This window comes from Geotrypetes seraphini, chromosome 1 (assembly GCF_902459505.1).
Source record: "Geotrypetes seraphini chromosome 1, aGeoSer1.1, whole genome shotgun sequence".
Classification (NCBI taxonomy): domain Eukaryota; kingdom Metazoa; phylum Chordata; class Amphibia; order Gymnophiona; family Dermophiidae; genus Geotrypetes; species Geotrypetes seraphini.
In genome coordinates, this window is record NC_047084.1 from 71,356,023 (window position 1) to 71,377,079 (window position 21,057).

The 21,057-nt window shown below is 42.7% G+C and overlaps 1 protein-coding gene across 2 annotated transcripts in view; it reads right to left on the reverse strand.

The window, feature by feature from the left end:
* Window positions 1-3,905: 3,905 nt before the first annotated feature.
* DNAJC21 (DnaJ heat shock protein family (Hsp40) member C21) overlaps window positions 3,906-21,057 on the reverse strand; it is an 88,982-nt gene continuing 71,830 nt past the window's right edge. Inside the window, exons 11-12 of one of the 2 annotated variants that reach the window (XM_033932987.1) lie at window positions 18,614-18,695; window positions 3,906-4,880 (exon numbers count right to left, since the gene is read on the reverse strand). In XM_033932987.1, coding sequence (XP_033788878.1) covers window positions 4,716-4,880; window positions 18,614-18,695 — 247 coding nt within the window. In that variant the 3' untranslated portion in view covers window positions 3,906-4,715. Of the gene's footprint in view, window positions 4,884-18,613; window positions 18,696-21,057 lie in introns of both variants that reach the window. The other variant, XM_033932980.1, reaches the window with a different exon arrangement.

Sequence of the window (21,057 nt, forward strand, 5' to 3'; positions counted from 1 at the left end):
AGCCCAAACAACACACTACCACAGTAAGGAATATTATTAATAACAGAAAGGAACCCTCAGTCACACAGCCTGCAATAGGGACGCACCCCTAAAGCACCAGCTGTTGCAAGCATAAACCCAAAGGGGTATTATCTGTGAAACATCCCTGGCTACCTTCGTGTGAATTTTTGTGATAAACCAATACACAACTGTGTGTTAAAAGTGAAAAGATAAATAATACACACCCAAATATTCCTTATTGTGGTAGTGTGTTGTTTGGGCTGTCTCACCCCCTCACCCTATTTTCTCGGGGGTCGGTGAGATCTCCTTGTAGTTCTTGCCTTTTCTCCCTTGCATTTGGGTTTGTTTGGTGTTCTCTGTTTTTTCTTTTTGCATTTATTCTGTGCATGTCCCTATCGCTATCACCAGCGATGGGTGCATGCAAATTTAGCGAGTCTTCACTACTCTCCGCCAACCTCATTTGCATGAGCATTTTTTTGGAGAATGACTCTATTTTTTCAATTCACTACCAGAACAGCTGCAATAGCAGCCTGTCGTTTTTTAACACGTTTTTTAAAAGAATCTAGGCCCGAGTTCTTTTTGCAAAAAGAAAATACAGGTCTTTCAATGGTCTAGTCGAAGCCCTGTTCTGAATCCAAAAGAAAATGTGTCGCAAGACTGCAGTCTAACAAATGATCACAAGCCAATATGAATGTGCTTGAGCTAATCTACCAAGTGGGCAAAGACTACTGCACCAGCCCACTGTACAAAGTTGTCAGGCACTTATCCTAAATAACCCATGGCAATTACTGCTATAAAAAACAGCTTGGAGTTAAGGAGTACAAAGACTTGTACAAAGCACTGTACATGAGGCACCTTCTGCCATATCACTTTATTGAATTTTCTTTTAATATGGATTCCATAGTTCTTATAAATGTATTCCCGTGTGTTATTAAAAAAAATAAAAAGGTAATAAAAGTTTTCACTGATGTTCATACAAAAATTAAACTAGATTGAACATCAATGGTCATCTGTTCTGATTTAAATGTGGTTCTACTGAAATACTTCACACTAAAATCTGATAGCTTTCTATTTTAAAGTGAAGTTAAATCAGCAATCCCACTCATCCACCTTCTCAGATATCAAGAGATTCAGGAGAGATTGCAGGTCAACATGAAAGTTGCAGGATTGATTTCCAATAGCTACATTGACTAGCCCAATTTTGGAGTAATGCAATTGAAAGTGAACACAGAAAACAATATAAAAGGCACCAGGCAACTATGACCCAGGGCTTCAGAATTTTGGTCTTAACTGATGAGCGCCAATGGAACACCCTGATGCTCTCCTTCCCCCTCCAAAAAAACAACAAACTAGTATTTATTGAATCAACACCATGAAAATACCACATCCCTAGTATTCTCTCACCATTGGATCCTCCACCCTGTTTTTATACCTTTTCTATCCTGAACTAGTATTTAAGCCCGTTACATTAACGGGTGCTAGAAAGCAGCCCCCTTTCCCTCTCCCCCTCCAGTTCCTCCCTGTCTCTCCGTAGCCCCCCTTCTGTCTTCCCCCCCTAAGCAAAATGATCTGCCCCCTCGAAGCAGCTCCCTTTCCCTCTACCCTGCCAATTTCTCCCTGACAGTGTCTCCGTGGTCCCCCTTCTGTCTCCCCTCCCAAGCAAAGCTGTCTGCCTCCCAGCACACCCCTCCCCCCCAAAGCAGACCCCTTTCCCTCTACCCCTCCAATTCCTCCCTGACTGTCTCTCCGTGGCCCCCCATTTTTTTTCCCCCCCAAGCAAAGCTATCTACCTCCCAGCACACCCCTCCCCCAAAGCAGACCCCTTTCCCTCTGGCCCTCCAGTTCCTCCCTGACTGTGTCTCCGTGGCCCCCCCTTCTGTCTCCCCCCAAAGCAAAGCTGTCTGCTTCCAAGCACAGCCCTTCTCCAAAGCAGGCCCCTTTCCCTCTCCAGCTCCAGTTCCTCCCTGTCTCTCCGTGGCCCCCTTCTGTCTCCCCCCCAAGCAAAGCTGTGTGCCTCCAAGCACACCCTTACCCCAAAGCAGGCCCCTTTCCCTCTTCCTTCTTCCCAGTTCCTCCTTGTCTCTTCGTGGCCCACGTGATTTTCTCTTCTCGCGGTCTGGCCAGCTCCCCTAGTCCCTTGCCACCGCCGCCACCCCCTTCCTTTCCCGCGGTCGACAAACCTCTTGCCTCCAGCAGCCGCTGCAGCACTGTAAACACGTTGTTTCGCGGCCTCTACTGCCCCGATTTGCTCTTCCATGTCCCTGATGACGTCATCAGAGAAACGGAAGAGCAAATGAAGGCAGTAGAGTCCGCGAAGCAGCGTGTTTACAGTGCTGCGTCGGCTGCTGGAGGCAAGAGTTTTGTCGACCGCGGGTAGGGAAGGGAAGGGGGTTGCGGCGGCGGCAAAGGACTAAGGTAGCCGGCCAGACCGCGAGAAGGGTAGGCTTAGAGGAACCCGGGACCGTGGCAGAAGTTGCTCAGTGTGAGGCTTCCTTCGCTCTTCCGGGTCTGCATTCCGACTCCTCAACGCGCCAGCCTGAGCCGGCATAGGCGGTTGAGGGTGGAAGGTTGTGGTCGGAGTTGCTAGGCTGCAGTGGATGTGTGAGTTGCGAGTGTGGGGCCTGCAGCGGCGCGAGGTGGAGACGGAGAGCAGGCTGTGGTGACGTTGTAGGCGCGCATGCGCACTCGTATTTTCGGGACATCTCAGGGAACACGTTTTTTTTAGTGCGCATGCGCGCTTAGCATTTTATTATTATAGATGTCTACGATGCACAAAATGTAGGTAGAAAGGGAACCTAGCAATCCTATCTTTCAACAAGAAAATGCCAATCTGTCTCTCAAAAACCCTCTAATTAGCTAAAAAAATAAATACCTAACTTTACAATTTACAGAAATCTAAAAAAAAACAAAGCCCTAATTTAACTAAAAACTATACACAATTCTACAACACATTCAAAGCGGTTTACGTATATACAGGTACATATTTTGTATCAGGTCATTGCATTTTAGGACACCCCATGGCCAAAATCATACAAAACAAAAATGCCTACTAATGAGACGATCAATGTTCCATAAAACTATTTGCAAAAGAAATGAAGGGGCCCTTTTACTAGGCTGTGTTAGGCACTAATGTGCACCCAATGCAGCAAAAAAGTTCTAACGCAGGATGCACTAAAAGAGAGTGGGTATGGAAGTGGTACCCAGTTAGTGCATGCTAATTGACTACTGCGGGGTTAACACAGAAGCCCTTAAAGCCCCTTAAATAGGTGGTGATATGGGTTCCCCCACATTAATTTTTTAATGTCTGCGCACTAATGGTAACATTAGTGCACAGCCATAAATTAAAAAATACAAAAAATGCTTTTTCATGGTCATGCAAGAAATGAGCCTAGCACCCGGGAAAGACCTGAATAAGGGCACATTAAGCCCATTTATTAGCACAGCTTAGTAAAACAGCATGTAAAGTTACTAGTAGTATAATATAGTAACTTATTTAGAGGCCTTTTTACTAAAGCTTAGCACATGCTAACAGCCAGTATCTGCCAAATGCTGTGTGTCCTATTTTATACTTAGCACCCTCTTAATCTATTTACATGGCAAATGAAAATCTTTTTGCTACATTGCCCCTTCTTCAAAATTATAGTGTTCCATCAGCAAATAAATACAAGGGGTTCCAATCCTGAGATCCAATCAGTAGGTTCTGCTGCTAACAAGTACCGTATTTCCACGCATAAAACGCGCGCGTTATACAAGATTTTACAAACCGCGCATAACCATGCGCGTTATACAATTGGTTTCTGTCTTGCTGGCGCCCTCCTCCATCTTCCTGCAGCGTTCGCTGAAAGCCGCAGCAGCGGCTTCCATGCGCCTCCTGCGGCTGGGAAGCGTTCCCTCTGACGTCGTGACATCAGAGGAACACTTCTGGGTCAGCCGCAAGAGGCACATAGGATCCGCTGCCCGCGGCTTTCAGCGAACGATGCAGGAAGATGGAGGAGGGCACCAGCAAGACAGAAAACACCGCATCACAATAGAATAGGCATTACAATAGAAAACCTGGGAAACAAAATTACTTCATTGGTAATTTCCCTGCTGGCGGCATTTGCTGATAATTAAATAGCTCAACTAATATTTCTTGTGAAGTCATTTTGCATACGAAGCAACAGTTAGATAAATAGGACTTACAACGCTGGCATGGATTATGAAAGTTCAATGAGGAGCATGCGTGGTATACGCGTGGGCACGCTATACCAAAATTTTCTTACATACATTCCTTGTTCCTGCGCGCTATACCCGTGTGCGCGTTATATGCGTGAAAATACGGTAACTCCCCTATCACAGTGAAAACAGGTCTTTCTACTCTACAGTCCACTGAAGCAAAGGTTCACTAATTAAAAAATAGCCACTTTATACTTTATACATAATGTAGTACAAAAACATTTGCACATTTATTTCCCTGCACAAATGTCCTCCATACAAACTGCAGCTGTATCCGTTTTCTATCTATTAAGGGATGAGTCATCCAGATGACCAGACCCGTCTGCCAGAATGTCACAGAAATATCAGAACTGTGCAACTGAACAGGTTTGCATAAGATTGTACACATCCAAAGACTCGAGACCTAGTTAGCCTGTGGAGCCCCCTTCATCTGGTTTTCTTCTGCTTTCTATATTTTTGGCTATTTGAAATGCTGTTCTTTGCAGTGATATGCAGACGTCCTATCTGTTTTTACGTTTTTCCTTTTTTGTTTTGGAGTTAAGGGGTCCATTTGAAGATGGTGAATTAATGGCTGTCGCATGGCCCGTGACCTTTAAATGTTCAAAAAGCTTATTCCGAGATGGAAAATCACCATGACAGGACACACAACGCAGAGAAACTGAAGTCTGCTAATAGAAAAAGAATAATGCATAGGATTAAGAGAAAAAATAATGACAACACGCATCCTGCATGATGATACAAAGTGTTTTAAATTCCTTAGCAGGCAGAAGCCTACTTCATCCAGTAATTCTACAGAGAAAGAAAATATATAGCCCACACCATTCAAATACCTATATAGAGCAATAACAGTCTAGGAAAGAGCATAATGGAATTGCTTAATTATTTTGAACCTTTTACGTCTGCCAACTTGCTATTGCTCCTACTCGGAAAACATTTGCTGCTGGAATCTGCAGCAGAAAAGCTCAAAGGCCAAGAGGCAACAGTGAGGTGGCAAATCTGAAAATATAAAAAGCAATCTATTTTTTGTAGCAATAAACTTTTATTGAAAAAATTGTCATTTTTCCATAAATCCCAAGACTACAAAGGAACAAACATTGTATACAAAATAATCAACAAAATAGAGAATGGTCCTTCAATTGGGGGGGGGGGGTTATGATTTTACATTAATTGCTTGAATTAGTAGAAAAGAATATATTATATGATATACATGATTACATATGATATGGTAAGGGCGGGAAGGGGGGGATAAATTTTATTAATTTAAGATGATTGTAATAGAAATTCAAGTGATGTTTGTTTGATTGTAAGTTTAAATGTTATTTCTGATTACACTTGTAAGTTGTAAAAATGAATAAAGAATTTGGAAAAAAAAGAGAATGGTCCTTCACCCGCCCAAACCCCCTTTCCCCCCCTCTCCCTATCTGTCAGAAGTGCAGAGTATCAAAAGAAAGCTTATTAAACTATCTATATAAACAATCTGAGAAGAAATTCCTTAAACAATGGCTACAATGCACCAACCCTTTATCTCAATGATGCAGAATCAAATCTGATTGAATCCATATTTCCTGTGTAGAATCAAACCAACCATGGTGTTTATCTGTCAGCTTTTCCAGTTCTGCCAAATGTTGTAATTTAAGGAGCCAGTCCTGAAGTATGGGACTACAAGATGTTTCCACTTGGCCACTATTAAACACTTAGCTGTAGCCAGGCACATTCGCTTTAGGCGAACTTTTCATCTGCAACCTCTTATTATGCAGACCCAGCAAACAGATTTTAGGGTCCAATGGGAAGGGCGCCCCTGGTCAGCGAGTCAGTTCTCCTGATGTGCTGAGCTGTGAACAAGAGCAGCCGCTGCTGACTACTGTAGCCCGATTCACTATTTGAATCGATTCACCGATTCACTTTGGGTGAATCAATTCGAATCAATTTATAATAATAATAAAAAAAAATGTGGCCTCCTGATTCGGTGACTGACCCTCCCCCCTCCCCCCTTAAAGCAGGATTGGCAGCACTTCCTCTTGCTGGCCGGCCGCTGCCGCTCCTGTTTTAGAGGGCGAGGTAAGTCGGGAAGTGCTGCGGTGTCTGGCTTCCCCCCTGGCCTCCCGAACATCCATTTACCTAATGCCAGCAGTGGAGCAGCCTGCAGAGAGGATCGCCGGCCTGTCCTCCTCCTCCTCCAAAGGCCTGCATGTTCCCTCCTGACCTCCTACACATTCATTTACCTAATGCCAGCAGCAGAGCAGCCTGCAGAGAGGATCGCAGGTACTTTAGCGATCCTTGCAGGTTGCCATAGGCCTCTGGAGCTGTCTTCCCTCTGCCGCGATCCTGCCTCTGACGTCAGAGGAGGAGCGGGTCCGCGGCAGAGGGAAGACAGCTTCAGAGGCCTATGGCAACCTGCAAGGATTGCTAAAGTACCGGTGAGCCTCTCTGCAGGCTGCTCCGCTGCTGGTATTAGGTAAATGGATATGCGAGAGGTCATGGGAGAACACGCAGGCTTTTGGGGGGGGACAGGCAGGCTTTCAGGGGGGTAGTGCAGGTCTTCAGGGGAGGGGTGCAGGCCTTCAGGGGGGATAGGCAGGCCTTCAGGGGGACAGGCCTTCGGAGAGGAGGACCCTGGTGTAGAAGTACATAGAGGGAGGGAGGGAAGGGGGGTTCAAAGAGACGTGCATATGCCGGACTTTGGGGGGAAGAAATAATGGGTCTAAAAACAGAGGAGAGGGAGAGAGATGGTGGAAAATGAGATTGAGGGAGGGAAGGAACAGAAAGGGAGAGAAGTTGGACACAAGGGATGGTGTGGAGGGGGATAGAGATACTGGATAGGAGGGTAGTTGGGAAGAGAAAGGGAGAGATGGTGGACCCTGGGGTTGTGGGGAAGGAGGGAGAGATGAAGGATGAAAGGGTAGTTGATGAAAGGGTAGTTGAGAAAAGGTGGATCTGGGGATGGAGATGGAAAAAAAGGAAAGATGTCAGACCTCCAGGGGAGGGAAGCGAAAAGGAAGGGGAGAACAGAGATGGAAGATGGATGGTTAGTACGGAGAAAAAAGAAAACGACAAATGGGCAGGAGACTGGCAAGCGAGTTATCAGAAGATAACCAGAGCCTGGGACCAAAACGCTTTGAATAATGACCAGACAACAAAAGATAGAAAAAATCATTTTCTATTTTGTGATTACATAGTAACATAGTAGATGACGGCAGATAAAGACCCGAATGGTCCATCCAGTCTGCCCAACCTGATTCAATTTAAAAATTTTTTTTTTTTTTTTTTTCTTCTTAGCTATTTCTGGGCGAGAATCCAAAGCTTTACCCGGTACTGTGCTTGGGTTCCAACTGCCGAAATCTCTGTTAAGACTTACTCCAGCCCATCTACACCCTCCCAGCCATTGAAGCCCTCCCCTGCCCATCCTCCTCCAAACGGCCATACACAGACACAGACCGTACAAGTCTGCCCAGTAACTGGCCTAGTTCAATCTTTAATATTATTTTCTGATTCTAAATCTTCTGTGTTCATCCCACGCTTCTTTGAACTCAGTCACAGTTTTACTCTCCACCACCTCTCTCGGGAGCGCATTCCAGGCATCCACCACCCTCTCCGTAAAGTAGAATTTCCTAACATTGCCCCTGAATCTACCACCCCTCAACCTCAAATTATGTCCTCTGGTTTTACCATTTTCCTTTCTCAGGAAAAGATTTTGTTCTACGTTAATACCCTTTAAGTATTTGAACGTCTGAATCATATCTCCCCTGTCTCTCCTTTCCTCTAGGGTATACATATTCAGGGCTTCCAGTCTCTCCTCATATGTCTTCTGGTGCAAGCCTCCTATCATTTTCGTCGCCCTCCTCTGGACCGCCTCAAGTCTTCTTACGTCTTTCGCCAGATACGGTCTCCAAAACTGAACACAATACTCCAAGTGGGGCCTCACCAATGACCTGTACAGGGGCATCAACACCTTCTTTCTTCTACTGACTACGCCTCTCTTTATACAGCCCAGAATCCTTCTGGCAGCAGCCACTGCCTTGTCACACTGTTTTTTCGCCTTTAGATCTTCGGACACTATCACCCAAGGTCCCTCTCCCCATCCGTGCATATCAGCTTCTCTCCTCCCAGCATATACGGTTCCTTCCTATTATTAATCTCCAAATGCATTACTCTGCATTTCTTTGCATTGAATTTTAGTTGCCAGGCATTAGACCATTCCTCTAACTTTTGCAGATCCTTTTTCATATTTTCCACTCCCTCTTCGGTGTCTACTCTGTTACAAATCTTGGTATCATCTGCAAAAAGGCACACTTTTCCTTCTAACCCTTCAGCAATGTCACTTACATACATATTGAACAGGATTGGCCCCAGCACCGAACCCTGAGGGACTCCACTAGTCACCTTTCCTTCCTTCGAGCGACTTCCATTAACCACCACCCTCTGGCGTCTGTCCGACAGCCAGTTTCTGACCCAGTTCACCACTTTGGGTCCTAACTTCAGCCCTTCAAGTTTGTTCAACAGCCTCCTATGAGGAACTGTATCAAAGGCTTTGCTGAAATCCAAATAAATTACATCTAGCATATGTCCTCGATCCAGCTCTCTGGTCACCCAATCAAAAAATTCAATCAGGTTCGTTTGGCACGATTTACCTTTTGTAAAGCCATGTTGCCTCGGATCCTGTAACCCATTAGATTCAAGGAAATACACTATCCTTTCTTTCAGCAACACTTCCATTATTTTTCCAACAACTGAAGTGAGGCTCACCGGCCTGTAGTTTCCTGCTTCATCCCTGTGACCACTTTTATGAATAGGGACCACATCCGCTCTCCTCCAATCCCCAGGAATCACTCCTGTCTCCAGAGATTTGTTGAACAAGTCTTTAATAGGACTCGCCAGAACCTCTCTGAGTTCCCTTAGTATCCTGGGATGGATCCCGTCTGGTCCCATCGCTTTGTCCACCTTCAGTTTTTCAAGTTGCTCATAAACACCCTCCTCCGTGAACGGCGCAGAATCTACTCCATTTTCTCGTGTAACTTTGCCGGACAATCTCGGTCCTTCTCCAGGATTTTCTTCTGTGAACACAGAACAGAAGTATTTGTTTAGCACATTTGCTTTCTCCTCATCACTCTCCACATATTTGTTCCCAGCATCTTTTAGCCTAGCAATTCCATTTTTTATCTTCCTCCTTTCACTAATATATCTGAAAAAATTTTTATCTCCCTTTTTTACATTTTTAGCCATTTGTTCTTTCGCCTGTGCCTTCGCCAAACGTATCTCTCTCTTGGCTTCTTTCAGTTTCACCCTGTAGTCTTTTCTGCTCTCCTCTTCTTGGGTTTTTTTATATTTCATGAACGCCAACTCTTTCGCCTTTATTTTCTCAGCCACTAGGTTGGAGAACCATATCGGCTTCCTTTTTCTTTTGTTTTTATTGATTTTCTTCACATAAAGGTCCGTAGCCATTTTTATCACTCCTTTCAGCTTAGCCCACTGTCTTTCCACTTCTCTTATGTCCTCCCATCCTAACAGCTCTTTCTTCAGGTACTTTCCCATTGCATTAAAGTCCGTATGTTTGAAATCTAGGACTTTAAGTATCGTGCGGCCGCTCTCCACTTTAGCCGTTATATCAAACCAAACCGTTTGATGATCGCTACTACCCAGGTGAGCACCCACTCGAACATTAGAGATACTCTCTCCATTTGTGAGGACCAGATCCAATATCGCTTTTTCCCTTGTGGGTTCCGTCACCATTTGTCTGAGCAGAGCCTCTTGAAAGGCATCCACAATCTCCCTACTTCTTTCCGATTCCGCAGACGGAACATTCCAGTCCGCATCCGGCAGGTTGAAATCTCCCAACAGCAGAACCTCCTCTTTCCTTCCAAACTTTTGGATATCCACAATCAGATCCTTATCAATTTGCTGCGATTGAGTCGGAGGTCTGTAGACTACACCCACGTAGATAGAAGTTCCATCTTCTCTTTTCAGAGCAATCCATATCGCTTCTTCCTCTCCCCAGGTCCCTTGCATTTCGGTCGCTTGGATATTGATCTTTACATAGAGAGCTACTCCTCCACCTTTATGACCATCTCTGTCCTTCCTAAAAAGATTATATCCCGGTATGTTTGCATCCCATCCATGTGATTCACTGAACCATGTCTCTGTGATAGCAACAATATCTAGATCTGCCTCTAATATCAGGGCTTGCAGATCATGAACTTTGTTGCTTAGACTGCGAGCATTTGTGGTCATCGCTTTCCATCTATTTTTCAGCAATAATCTCCTTTTTCGTATGGATTTTTGTGTCATTTCACTTTCCGTTGCAATACTAAGAAATGAGTTGCTGATATTGCTTATGTTGCAGCCTTTACTACTATCACATCTTTTCTTTTGCCGGGGGTGGTCTCTATAATTGTCCTTCGTACATACACCACCCCCACCTTCTAGTTTAAATGCCTGGAAAAATATTGTCTAAATTTCTCTGCAAGGTTTCTTTTTCCTGCTGTAGTAATATGTAGCCCATCAGTGCAATATAGCTTCTTGTCCTTCCATGTATTTCCCCATCCTCCTATGTACCTGAAGCCTTCTTGATGACACCAAGCTTTGAGCTATCTATTAAAGTCCTCTGTGTTTTTCATTCTTTGCTCTCCTTTTCCATATGCAGGCAGTATTTCAGAAAAAGCTAAAGTCTTTACAAAAGGTTTCACGCCCTCACCAAGCTCCCGAAAAGCTTTCTGTGCTGCAAGTGTGGAGTTGTTGGCCAGGTCATTTGTTCCCAGATGGATAACAACATCAGTGTTAAAATCCTTAGTTTCTTCCTTAATTATAGTCAGTATTTGCCTGGAACTCCTGGTAGCTGAGGATCTTGGAAGACATTTCACTATTTTGGACTCCTCGCCCTGTGTTCCAAGGTTAATGCCTCTGATGATGGAATCCCCCAACAGTAATAGTTTTCTGTTTTTGGCTTTTTTATTTGTACTTAGGGTGCTCTTGTTCTCTTGAGTTTCCTTCATTGGTTCCAGTCCCACCTCCCTTCTGTTTTCCTGAGTATCGCAGTGCACTAGTGGAGCGAAGGAATTCTGTAGAGGTAATATTAGTGAAGGTGGATGTTTCTGTGTTACATGTCGCAGTCTTCCTGAGCCTACTGTGACCCATTTATTCCTGGGCTGTTTTATTCTTTGAGGTAGAGGTGGTAAGTTGGTATGATTTTGTGGAGTGATGGAAGCTGCTTTAATTGTATTCAATTCCTGTTTAAGTTTGCAGAGCTCCTCCTTAATACTGGCAAGTTGAAGACAGATGGGGCAAGCCTTAAGCCTCCAAATAGTATGTCTTGGAATTAAAGCACCACAGTGATTGCATAGAATAAAGGTCATCTTGATTGGTTGTGAAGTCCTGATTATATGGGTCTCTATATATGAATAGTGGTCCCTGGGGTTGGTGGGACTATAAGTAAGACTACTAGTAAGGCAGAAATATAGGCTCTATACCACCTAAAACACAGTATTTTAAACAAAACTGCAGGAAGAAGAAATAAGATTTAACAGAGGAAAGAGAAGGATTTTTTTGTGCTTTTTTATATTTTTTTTTAGTAAGAAACAGGGAGGAGAAGAGAAATTAAGCAGATATAATGCTGAAAACCAGTGAAAAGAGCAGAATATGAAATGGTGAGTAACTTAGCTTTTAGAAGTTCACAGGGCAGCCTTGTTTCAGCAATGTCCCAAAGATAATGCAATTAACCTTAGAAGTAAAACAGAACCCCTCCCTTCTCCACCTAATCAGCAGAAAACAATGGCTGAATACTGGTAAGACAGAAATATAGGCTCTATACCACCTAAAACACAGTATTTTAAACAAAAATGCAGGTTCTATCAGTGCTACCCTAAAACACAGGATTTATAACAGATTTTCCCTACTTTAGTCACCCTGAGCCACAGGCACCAGAAATATAGGCTCTATACCACCTAAAACTCAGTATTTTAAACAAAAATGCAGGTTCTATCAGTGCTACCCTAAAACACAGGATTTATAACAGATTTTCCCTACTTTAGTCACCCTGAGCCACAGGCACCAGAAATATAGGCTCTATACCACCTAAAACTCAGTATTTTAAACAAAACTGCAGGTTCTATCAGTGCTACCCTAAAACACAGGATTTATAACAGGATTTTCCCTACTTTAGTCACCTAAAACACCTAAAACACAGTATTTTAAACAAAACTGCAGGAAGAGGAAATAAGATTTAACAGAGGAAAGAGAAGGATTTTTTTGTGCTTTTTTATATTTTTTTTTAGTAAGAAACAGGGAGGAGAAGAGAAATTAAGCAGATATAATGCTGAAAACCAGTGAAAAGAGCAGAATATGAAATGGTGAGTAACTTAGCTTTTAGAAGTTCACAGGGCAGCCTTGTTTCAGCAATGTCCCAAAGATAATGCAATTAACCTTAGAAGTAAAACAGAACCCCTCCCTTCTCCACCTAATCAGCAGAAAACAATGGCTGAATACTGGTAAGACAAAAATATAGGCTCTATACCACCTAAAACACAGTATTTTAAACAAAAATGCAGGTTCTATCAGTGCTACCCTAAAACACAGGATTTATAACAGATTTTCCCTACTTTAGTCACCCCACAGGCACCAGAAATATAGGCTCTATACCACCTAAAACTCAGTATTTTAAACAAAACTGCAGGTTCTATCAATGCTACCCTAAAACACAGGATTTATAACAGGATTTTCCCTACTTTAGTCACCCTGAGCCACAGGCACCAGAAATATAGGCTCTATACCACCTAAAACACAGTATTTTAAACAAAACTGCAGGAAGAGGAAATAAGATTTAACAGAGGAAAGAGAAGGATTTTTTTGTGCTTTTTTATATTTTTTTTTTAGTAAGAAACAGGGAGGAGAAGAGAAATTAAGCAGATATAATGCTGAAAACCAGTGAAAAGAGCAGAATATGAAATGGTGAGTAACTTAGCTTTTAGAAGTTCACAGGGCAGCCTTGTTTCAGCAATGTCCCAAAGATAATGCAATTAACCTTAGAAGTAAAACAGAACCCCTCCCTTCTCCACCTAATCAGCAGAAAACAATGGCTGAATACTGGTAAGACAGAAATATAGGCTCTATACCACCTAAAACACAGTATTTTAAACAAAAATGCAGGTTCTATCAGTGCTACCCTAAAACACAGGATTTATAACAGATTTTCCCTACTTTAGTCACCCTGAGCCACAGGCACCAGAAATATAGGCTCTATACCACCTAAAACACAGTATTTTAAACAAAACTGCAGGTTCTATCAGTGCTACCCTAAAACACAGGATTTATAACAGGATTTTCCCTACTTTAGTCACCTAAAACACAGTATTTTAAACAAAACTGCAGGAAGAGGAAATAAGATTTAACAGAGGAAAGAGAAGGATTTTTTTGTGCTTTTTTATATTTTTTTTAGTAAGAAACAGGGAGGAGAAGAGAAATTAAGCAGATATAATGCTGAAAACCAGTGAAAAGAGCAGAATATGAAATGGTGAGTAACTTAGCTTTTAGAAGTTCGCAGGGCAGCCTTGTTTCAGCAATGTCCCAAAGATAATGCAATTAACCTTAGAAGTAAAACAGAACCCCTCCCTTCTCCACCTAATCAGCAGAAAACAATGGCTGAATACTGGTAAGACAGAAATATAGGCTCTATACCACCTAAAACACAGTATTTTAAACAAAACTGCAGGTTCTATCAGTGCTACCCTAAAACACAGGATTTATAACAGATTTTCCCTACTTTAGTCACCCTGAGCCACAGGCACCAGAAATATAGGCTCTATACCACCTAAAACTCAGTATTTTAAACAAAAATGCAGGTTCTATCAGTGCTACCCTAAAACACAGGATTTATAACAGATTTTCCCTACTTTAGTCACCCTGAGCCACAGGCACCAGAAATATAGGCTCTATACCACCTAAAACTCAGTATTTTAAACAAAACTGCAGGTTCTATCAGTGCTACCCTAAAACACAGGATTTATAACAGATTTTCCCTACTTTAGTCACCCTGAGCCACAGGCACCAGAAATATAGGCTCTATACCACCTAAAACTCAGTATTTTAAACAAAACTGCAGGTTCTATCAGTGCTACCCTAAAACACAGGATTTATAACAGGATTTTCCCTACTTTAGTCACCTAAAACACCTAAAACACAGTATTTTAAACAAAACTGCAGGAAGAGGAAATAAGATTTAACAGAGGAAAGAGAAGGATTTTTTTGTGCTTTTTTATATTTTTTTTTAGTAAGAAACAGGGAGGAGAAGAGAAATTAAGCAGATATAATGCTGAAAACCAGTGAAAAGAGCAGAATATGAAATGGTGAGTAACTTAGCTTTTAGAAGTTCACAGGGCAGCCTTGTTACAATATGTCAGATTTGAAATGTGTATTCTGCCAGAGAAGGTGTTAGACTGCGAACGTGAGCTAAGATTTAACAGAGAGAGGAAAAGTGTTTTTTGTTTGTTTATTTTGTTTACACCACAGCACCAGTGTGGGTAGGAGAGGGCAAAGGGGGTGAAGAGGCTATAAAATAAACCTACCAGGATGTTTGAAAAAAACACCTGCTTGGGCAAGAAAATCGAATCGAATAATCAATTCAATGGGCTGAATCGAATCAAAATTTTTTTTCCTGAATCGAGCAGCTCTACTGCTGACCATGTTAGGCTCTGGAGGGAGTACTGAGGGGAGCTGTGTTGGTCCTAAAGTCTGCCGGTTTTGCCATCTGGAAACTGAAGAGTCTGTAATTGCCGATGGGTTCTCTCTTTGTTGTTTTTATTTCTTGTGAGAAGATGAAAATATTCTGCTTTTTTTTTTTTTTACTTGCTGAGGAATCCATTCCTAAATGGAGGCTGGATTTCATAAATATTGTATTATTTTTCCTTTTTTATTTTCCTTGTGTGTATGGGAAAGGGGAGAGCTGCAACTTAGGAGCAGCTAAAGAAAAAACTGATCATCACAGGAAGGAGCTACTGAAGGCAGAAGTCCCTGCATATGCTCAGTAAGCCAAATGCTTACCATATAAAATGGAAGAAATTTCATAGTCTTTCAACAGAACTGCCTATAAATCGAGTAGTCTCCTGTAAGAAATTTCCATCTAAAGCAAGCTTGTCCAAGTTCAATCCTCAAGGGCTGTATGTAGATAGCCAGGTTTTAGGATATTCCTAAAAATATGCATGAGAGAGGTTTTCATGTCTTGAAAACCGAACTTTGGATAAGCCTGATTTAAATTCTTCTAAACCAAGCAGCATGAAAAATGACCAATGGGTATTCAGTTAGTTTGCTCTTTACATCCACACAAGTACTGTATGTGGTTGTTGGAATTTAAGATACTCATCTCTGGACTACAAAAAATAAAGCCAATCCAACAGCTCAGATTACAATAAATTCATATGATATATATTTATATGTAATACGCATATGTTTGTATATGTTGATATTTATGACAGCCCTGCCCTCTTGCTGGACTTATTGCCTTGTGGCAAAAGATTTCCATAATACAGTACTCTCAGTTATCCAGCCCCCATGGGGATTGGTAGATGCTTGATAATGGTAGTTTCTGGTTGCTTGAGAGTTACTCTAAAAATAGTTTTGTCTCCCTTCCCACCTCACACTTTTCCTCTCCTTATCCCCCCACCCCCACTTGTGGGTCCAGCATTTGTTCCTCCCTTCCCACTCTTTCTGGTCTGGGTCACTTTCTTTCCCCCTCCCCCTACACTTATGAGTCCAGCATCCATCCATCTCCCCTGCCCTTCACCCTACTGGACCCTCCCCTCCCTCCTCCCCCCCACCCAACGTATGTTCTCCCTCCCTTTGCATGGGTTTGGCTTCCTGGACCCCTCTCATTTACCCGAAGCAGCAACAATGGTCCTGACCTGCCAACCCCCCTCCCTCACTTTAGCCCCAAAACAGCAGAGGCAGCGCTACTGACCCACCAACTCCCCTCCCTCCAGCCCCAAAGCTCCAGCGGTTCTGATCAGTCAACCCCCATTGCTTCCCTTCCTTACCTGAAGCAGCAGCAGCAGCCGGTCAACAGAGGCAGCACTGTAAACAGGTTGCTTGCGACCAACCCTGGCAGGGTCTTTACTCTGCTGCATCAGAAGTGGCATGCCAGAGGAAAGGCTCTGCTGGGGCTGGCCGCAAATAGCCTGTTTACAGCGCTGCCTCTGTTGACCGGTTGCCGCTTCAGGTGATGTGGAGGGGGAGGTTGGCGATCAGGACCGCTGCTGTTTTGGAGCTGGAGAGAAGGAGGGGGGTTGTCAGGACCGGCTGCTAATGCTGCTTCGGGGGCTGAAGGGTTGGGGGGTTTGTGGTTGCCGCTGCTGCAAATTCAGGGACTGGAGGGAGGGGGTTGTCGGGTTAGGAGCACAAAAACGATTTTGGAGGCTGTCAGTCAGGAGCGCCGGAGACTTTTTTTTGCTGGTTAATTGAATACTGATTAACTGGGATTCTACTGTACTCAAAATAAGGGAAAAGACTTCCCCAAAATATAAGATATTAACAACCAATGCAGTTTGTGGAAAAGTCGGTCACTTTCTCATATTCACACAGAACAAATTAATACCCCCCTTCGGCTTTTTTTTTTTTTTTAATTATTGCCGGCCATGGTAGTAAAAGCTCCAAAGGCTTCATAAAAGGGGGCCTAAATATGTTAATCTTTGTTTTTATTGAACGTAAAGGAAAAACCTTAGACACTTGAGCAGCAAACAAACATTCATTACTTAGAGCTCACAGAACTGCTTAACTTCAGGGTGTGCAATAATCAATGGTTAAAAAACCTTTAGTTGTTGATACATATACAGTATAAGCAATCAAAAGGGTTAATAAGTGGGGTGAAACAACACGTATCTGAATGATATCCTAACAGGGACCCATTTCACTGTTGGCTTTTTAACTTCTCAGTTTTTTCTGCTCATTATGCTTCTTCCTTCCCATTCCTGTCTCCTTTTTGCCTCCAGTTCTCATCTTGCCCATTGTTTCACTACCTTAAGATCAGCCCAATCTCCTCTGGTGAATAACTCTCAAACCTCATTGTGTACCAATCCTTTGGATTTATGCATCCTAAAATGACAATTATGTAAATCAACAAACAACTTTGAATATTTAAGCTTCTTATGTTCTATGTAAACCACTTGGGAAATAAGTGGTATATAAATATATTTTAAAAATGTAAATAGAATTTTAAACTCATTTGGATTTCTATTTCTCTTTATAATGTGTGTCTGCCACCTGACTAGCCAGTCTCATTGCCAAATACACTACCTGGTTTGTATATACTCTTGCAAACAAGATATGGGAGGACAATCATAAGAACATAAGAAGTTGCCTCCACTGGGTCAGACCAGAGGTCCATCGTGCCCAGCGGTCCACTCACGCGGCGGCCCATCAGGTCCATGACCTGTGAAGTGGTTTCTGACTATTCTTATAACCTACCTCTACTTCTATCTGTACCCCTCAATCCCCTTTTCTTTTAGGAACCTATCTAGACCCTCCTTGAACCCCTGAAGCGTGCTCTGGCCTATCACAGCCTCCGGGAGCGCGTTCCATGTGTCCACCACCCTCTGAGTGAAAAAGAACTTCCTAGCATTTGTTCTAAACCTGTCCTTTTTCAATTTCTCCGAGTGCCCCCTTGTACTTGTGGCTCCCCACAGCCTGAAGAATTTGTCCCTGTCTACCTTCTCTATGCCCTTCATGATTTTGAAGGTTTCTATCATGTCTCCCCTAAGTCTCCGCTTTTCCAGGGAGAATAGCCCCAGCATTTCCAATCTGTCAGCGTATGAGAAGTTTTCCATACCCTTTATCAGCTTTGTCACTCTTCTCTGGACTCCCTCAAGTACCACCATGTCCTTTTTGAGGTACGGCGACCAGTACTGGACACAGTACTCCAGATGTGGGCGCACCATTGCCCGATACAGTGGCAAAATGACTTCCTTCATCCTGGTCGTGATACCCTTTTTGATGATACCCAACATTCTGTTCACTTTCTTTGAGGCTGTCGCACACTGTGCTGATGCTTTCAATGTTGTGTCCACCATCACCCCCAGGTCTCTTTCAAGGTTGCTCGCCCCCAGCAATGATCCCCCCCATTTTATAGTTGAACATCGGGTTCTTTTTCCCTACATGCATGACTTTGCATTTCTCAGTGTTAAAACTCATTTGCCATTTTCTTGCTCAGTCTTCCAATCTAGTTAAGTCCCTTTGCAGGTCTTCACAGTCTTCCTTGGTTCTAACCCTGCAGGTTTCTCAAAAGGAATAAAGAGATTTCCCAAGAACCCTCCAGACAATGGTTAATACAAGACCTGATAAATGTCAGCTTCCCAAACCCACTACAGACCACAATGCCTACTAAACCATGTCTATTCTGCACAGTCCCATTTTTCACATACCATACCTCTTCATTTTGCTCTGGTACTTCTGCTTGCCTGGCGGCTTTCTTCATTTCCTTTGCTTTCTTTCCTTTAACTTTTGGGACACTACATAAATTGAAAATATGATTTTCAGGTAATCCAAGATACTTAAAGAAAAACGTAAAAAGATACTAAAGATTTATTTTTTTTCAACCCTATCAGCCTAGCAGATGCCTCCCAAACTTAGCTGGCTTGAAAAACATCCATCTGCAGGCCTTTAAATAAAGCAATTTTCTCTGGTTTGAAAATAGTCAGGTGGGAGGAGGGGTTAACATGTGTTGGGACAAATGTTTGCTTGTTACCCAATGGTGAAGTTGCCCATTGCAGCCTTAAATGGAGTCAAACACACCTAGTATATCTGGAACCTGGAAGAAAATCTAGACTTACAATTTATGTTTCTCTGTGGGTGCTCAGGATTGCATTTTGCTGCAATGCAATTCTAGGTAGAATCTGAACTTGAACCAGCTATACTTTGGGTGACGGGACAAAAGCACGTGAGACTTCGGCGCGCTGACATTGCAGCGTAAACAATTCGGTGCAAGACCCCAGCACGCCGCCTAAAAAGTTACTTTTAAAGAGCTCCGACTGGGGGTGTGGGGAGGATCACCCCCCCACACACACTTTATACTCTTTGCGCTGCCGTTGGGGAGATGTGCAACCCCCCACATTATAGAGAAAACTTAACTTTTTCCTAAAAAAAAAAAAAAAAAAATCAGGAAAAAGTTAAGTTTACTCTATAATGGAGGGTTCCAACCCCCCAACCCCTCCCCACAATGGCTGTGCCAAGAGTATGAAGTAAACTGGGGGGGGTTCCCGCCCACACCCTGTGTCAGAGCTCTTTAAAAGTAACTTTTTAGGAGGCGTGCTGGGGTCTTGCCCCGAATTGTCTGCGCTGCAATGTCGGCGCGCCGAAGTCCCGCGCACGAATGACTATGAACCAGACTTTGTGCAGATCAGCAGCTTTGCTGCAAAGATGACATGGCCCTAGCACAGCACTATAGTAAAGGAGCAGCAGACATTAATAAATGGATTCTATAATCTAAATTTCTCAATAGGCATTAATACAGAAGAATAGCCATGCTGGGTCAGACTAATGTTTTATCCATCCCAGTATCCTGTTTCCATCAGTGGCCAATCCAGGTCACAAGTACCTTGTTTGAATCAAGAGTGCGATATCTGAGCCTATTTGTTTATATCCATGTAGATTTTCTTTTAAAAAAGAGTTTTTGCTTAGGATTTATGTTTTTATTTTTCCCTTTTTTGATTTCTTCTCATCATGGATGTGTGGAGCCACTGGGTTTAGTTGGAGATGTTGGGCCGGTGTGTTTGGGGTTTCATAGTTCTGCTTGGTAGTGTTGATTGTCCTTGGACAACGTGAAAGAGTAATGGGGAATGAGGGGTTGAAGCTATTAGTCATTGGCTAGGGGATGTGTCAATTGCAGGTTTGTTGTAAGATGTGTTCTTTTGAAAAGGAGAATTTTGGCATGCGTTATGCTATCAGCTGTCTTGACATCGGTATGTATGGATATTGCTGTCATCATTGTTCCACTGTGAGTATTATGACTGGTGTCATATTTTTTGCTGTTTTTCCCCCTTTTTTAATTTGTGTTTGCCTGAGTGAGTGACATTCCTTTGGACGTACTGGTGGTAAGTGTTGTTGAGATAATTTAAAAATTGGGAAAGGATTTGTGAGATCTTCACTTTAGAATAATGTTTTTTAAAATTTAGATTATCTGGTGACATGAATCCCCTGAAGCAGGTCTGAGATACTGAAATGCCCAGCTAGCAAGTATTAATAGTTGACGTTTGCTGTACAGCATCAAGAGTTTTTATTGGTCTAGTGCTGGAGTCCTGAAGGATAAAAGTAGTCAGCCAATTAACTATTAACAATGAGAGGGCTTATTAGATGAGGATCTCAAGAAAAAAACTGAAAAGAGAAAAACATTTTGCTTTGAGATTATACAATGTTTTTGGTATAGAAATTAAGGATGAATAAAGGTTGAGAGTCATAGGATTAAAAGCTGGAACATAACGATCGGTATCTGGAATAACTGTGTGTTATAGGATGTCCTATGATCCATTAGTTACTAAGAATTCTGATGCCTCTCTCCCTTGGGGTTATTTCATTGATCTGTTGAGGACATACGAGTGCTTTGTCCAAATGAACATTTAGAGCTTCAGTATAAGACGTCATAGGATGTGGTTTTAGAACACACTATATTACATTATTACTATATATTATATTACATTACATTACAGATTTCTATTCTGCCATTACCTTTCGGTTCAAAGCGGATTACAAAAAGAGTTATGGAAGAAGGGTTACAACGTTAGATCAGAGAAGGTTTCCAAGAGAGGGAAAAGTAGGATCTGGGGTTAGGGAGGGGATGGTAAGAGGGGGGTTAAGCTTTATCATGGTATTAAGCTT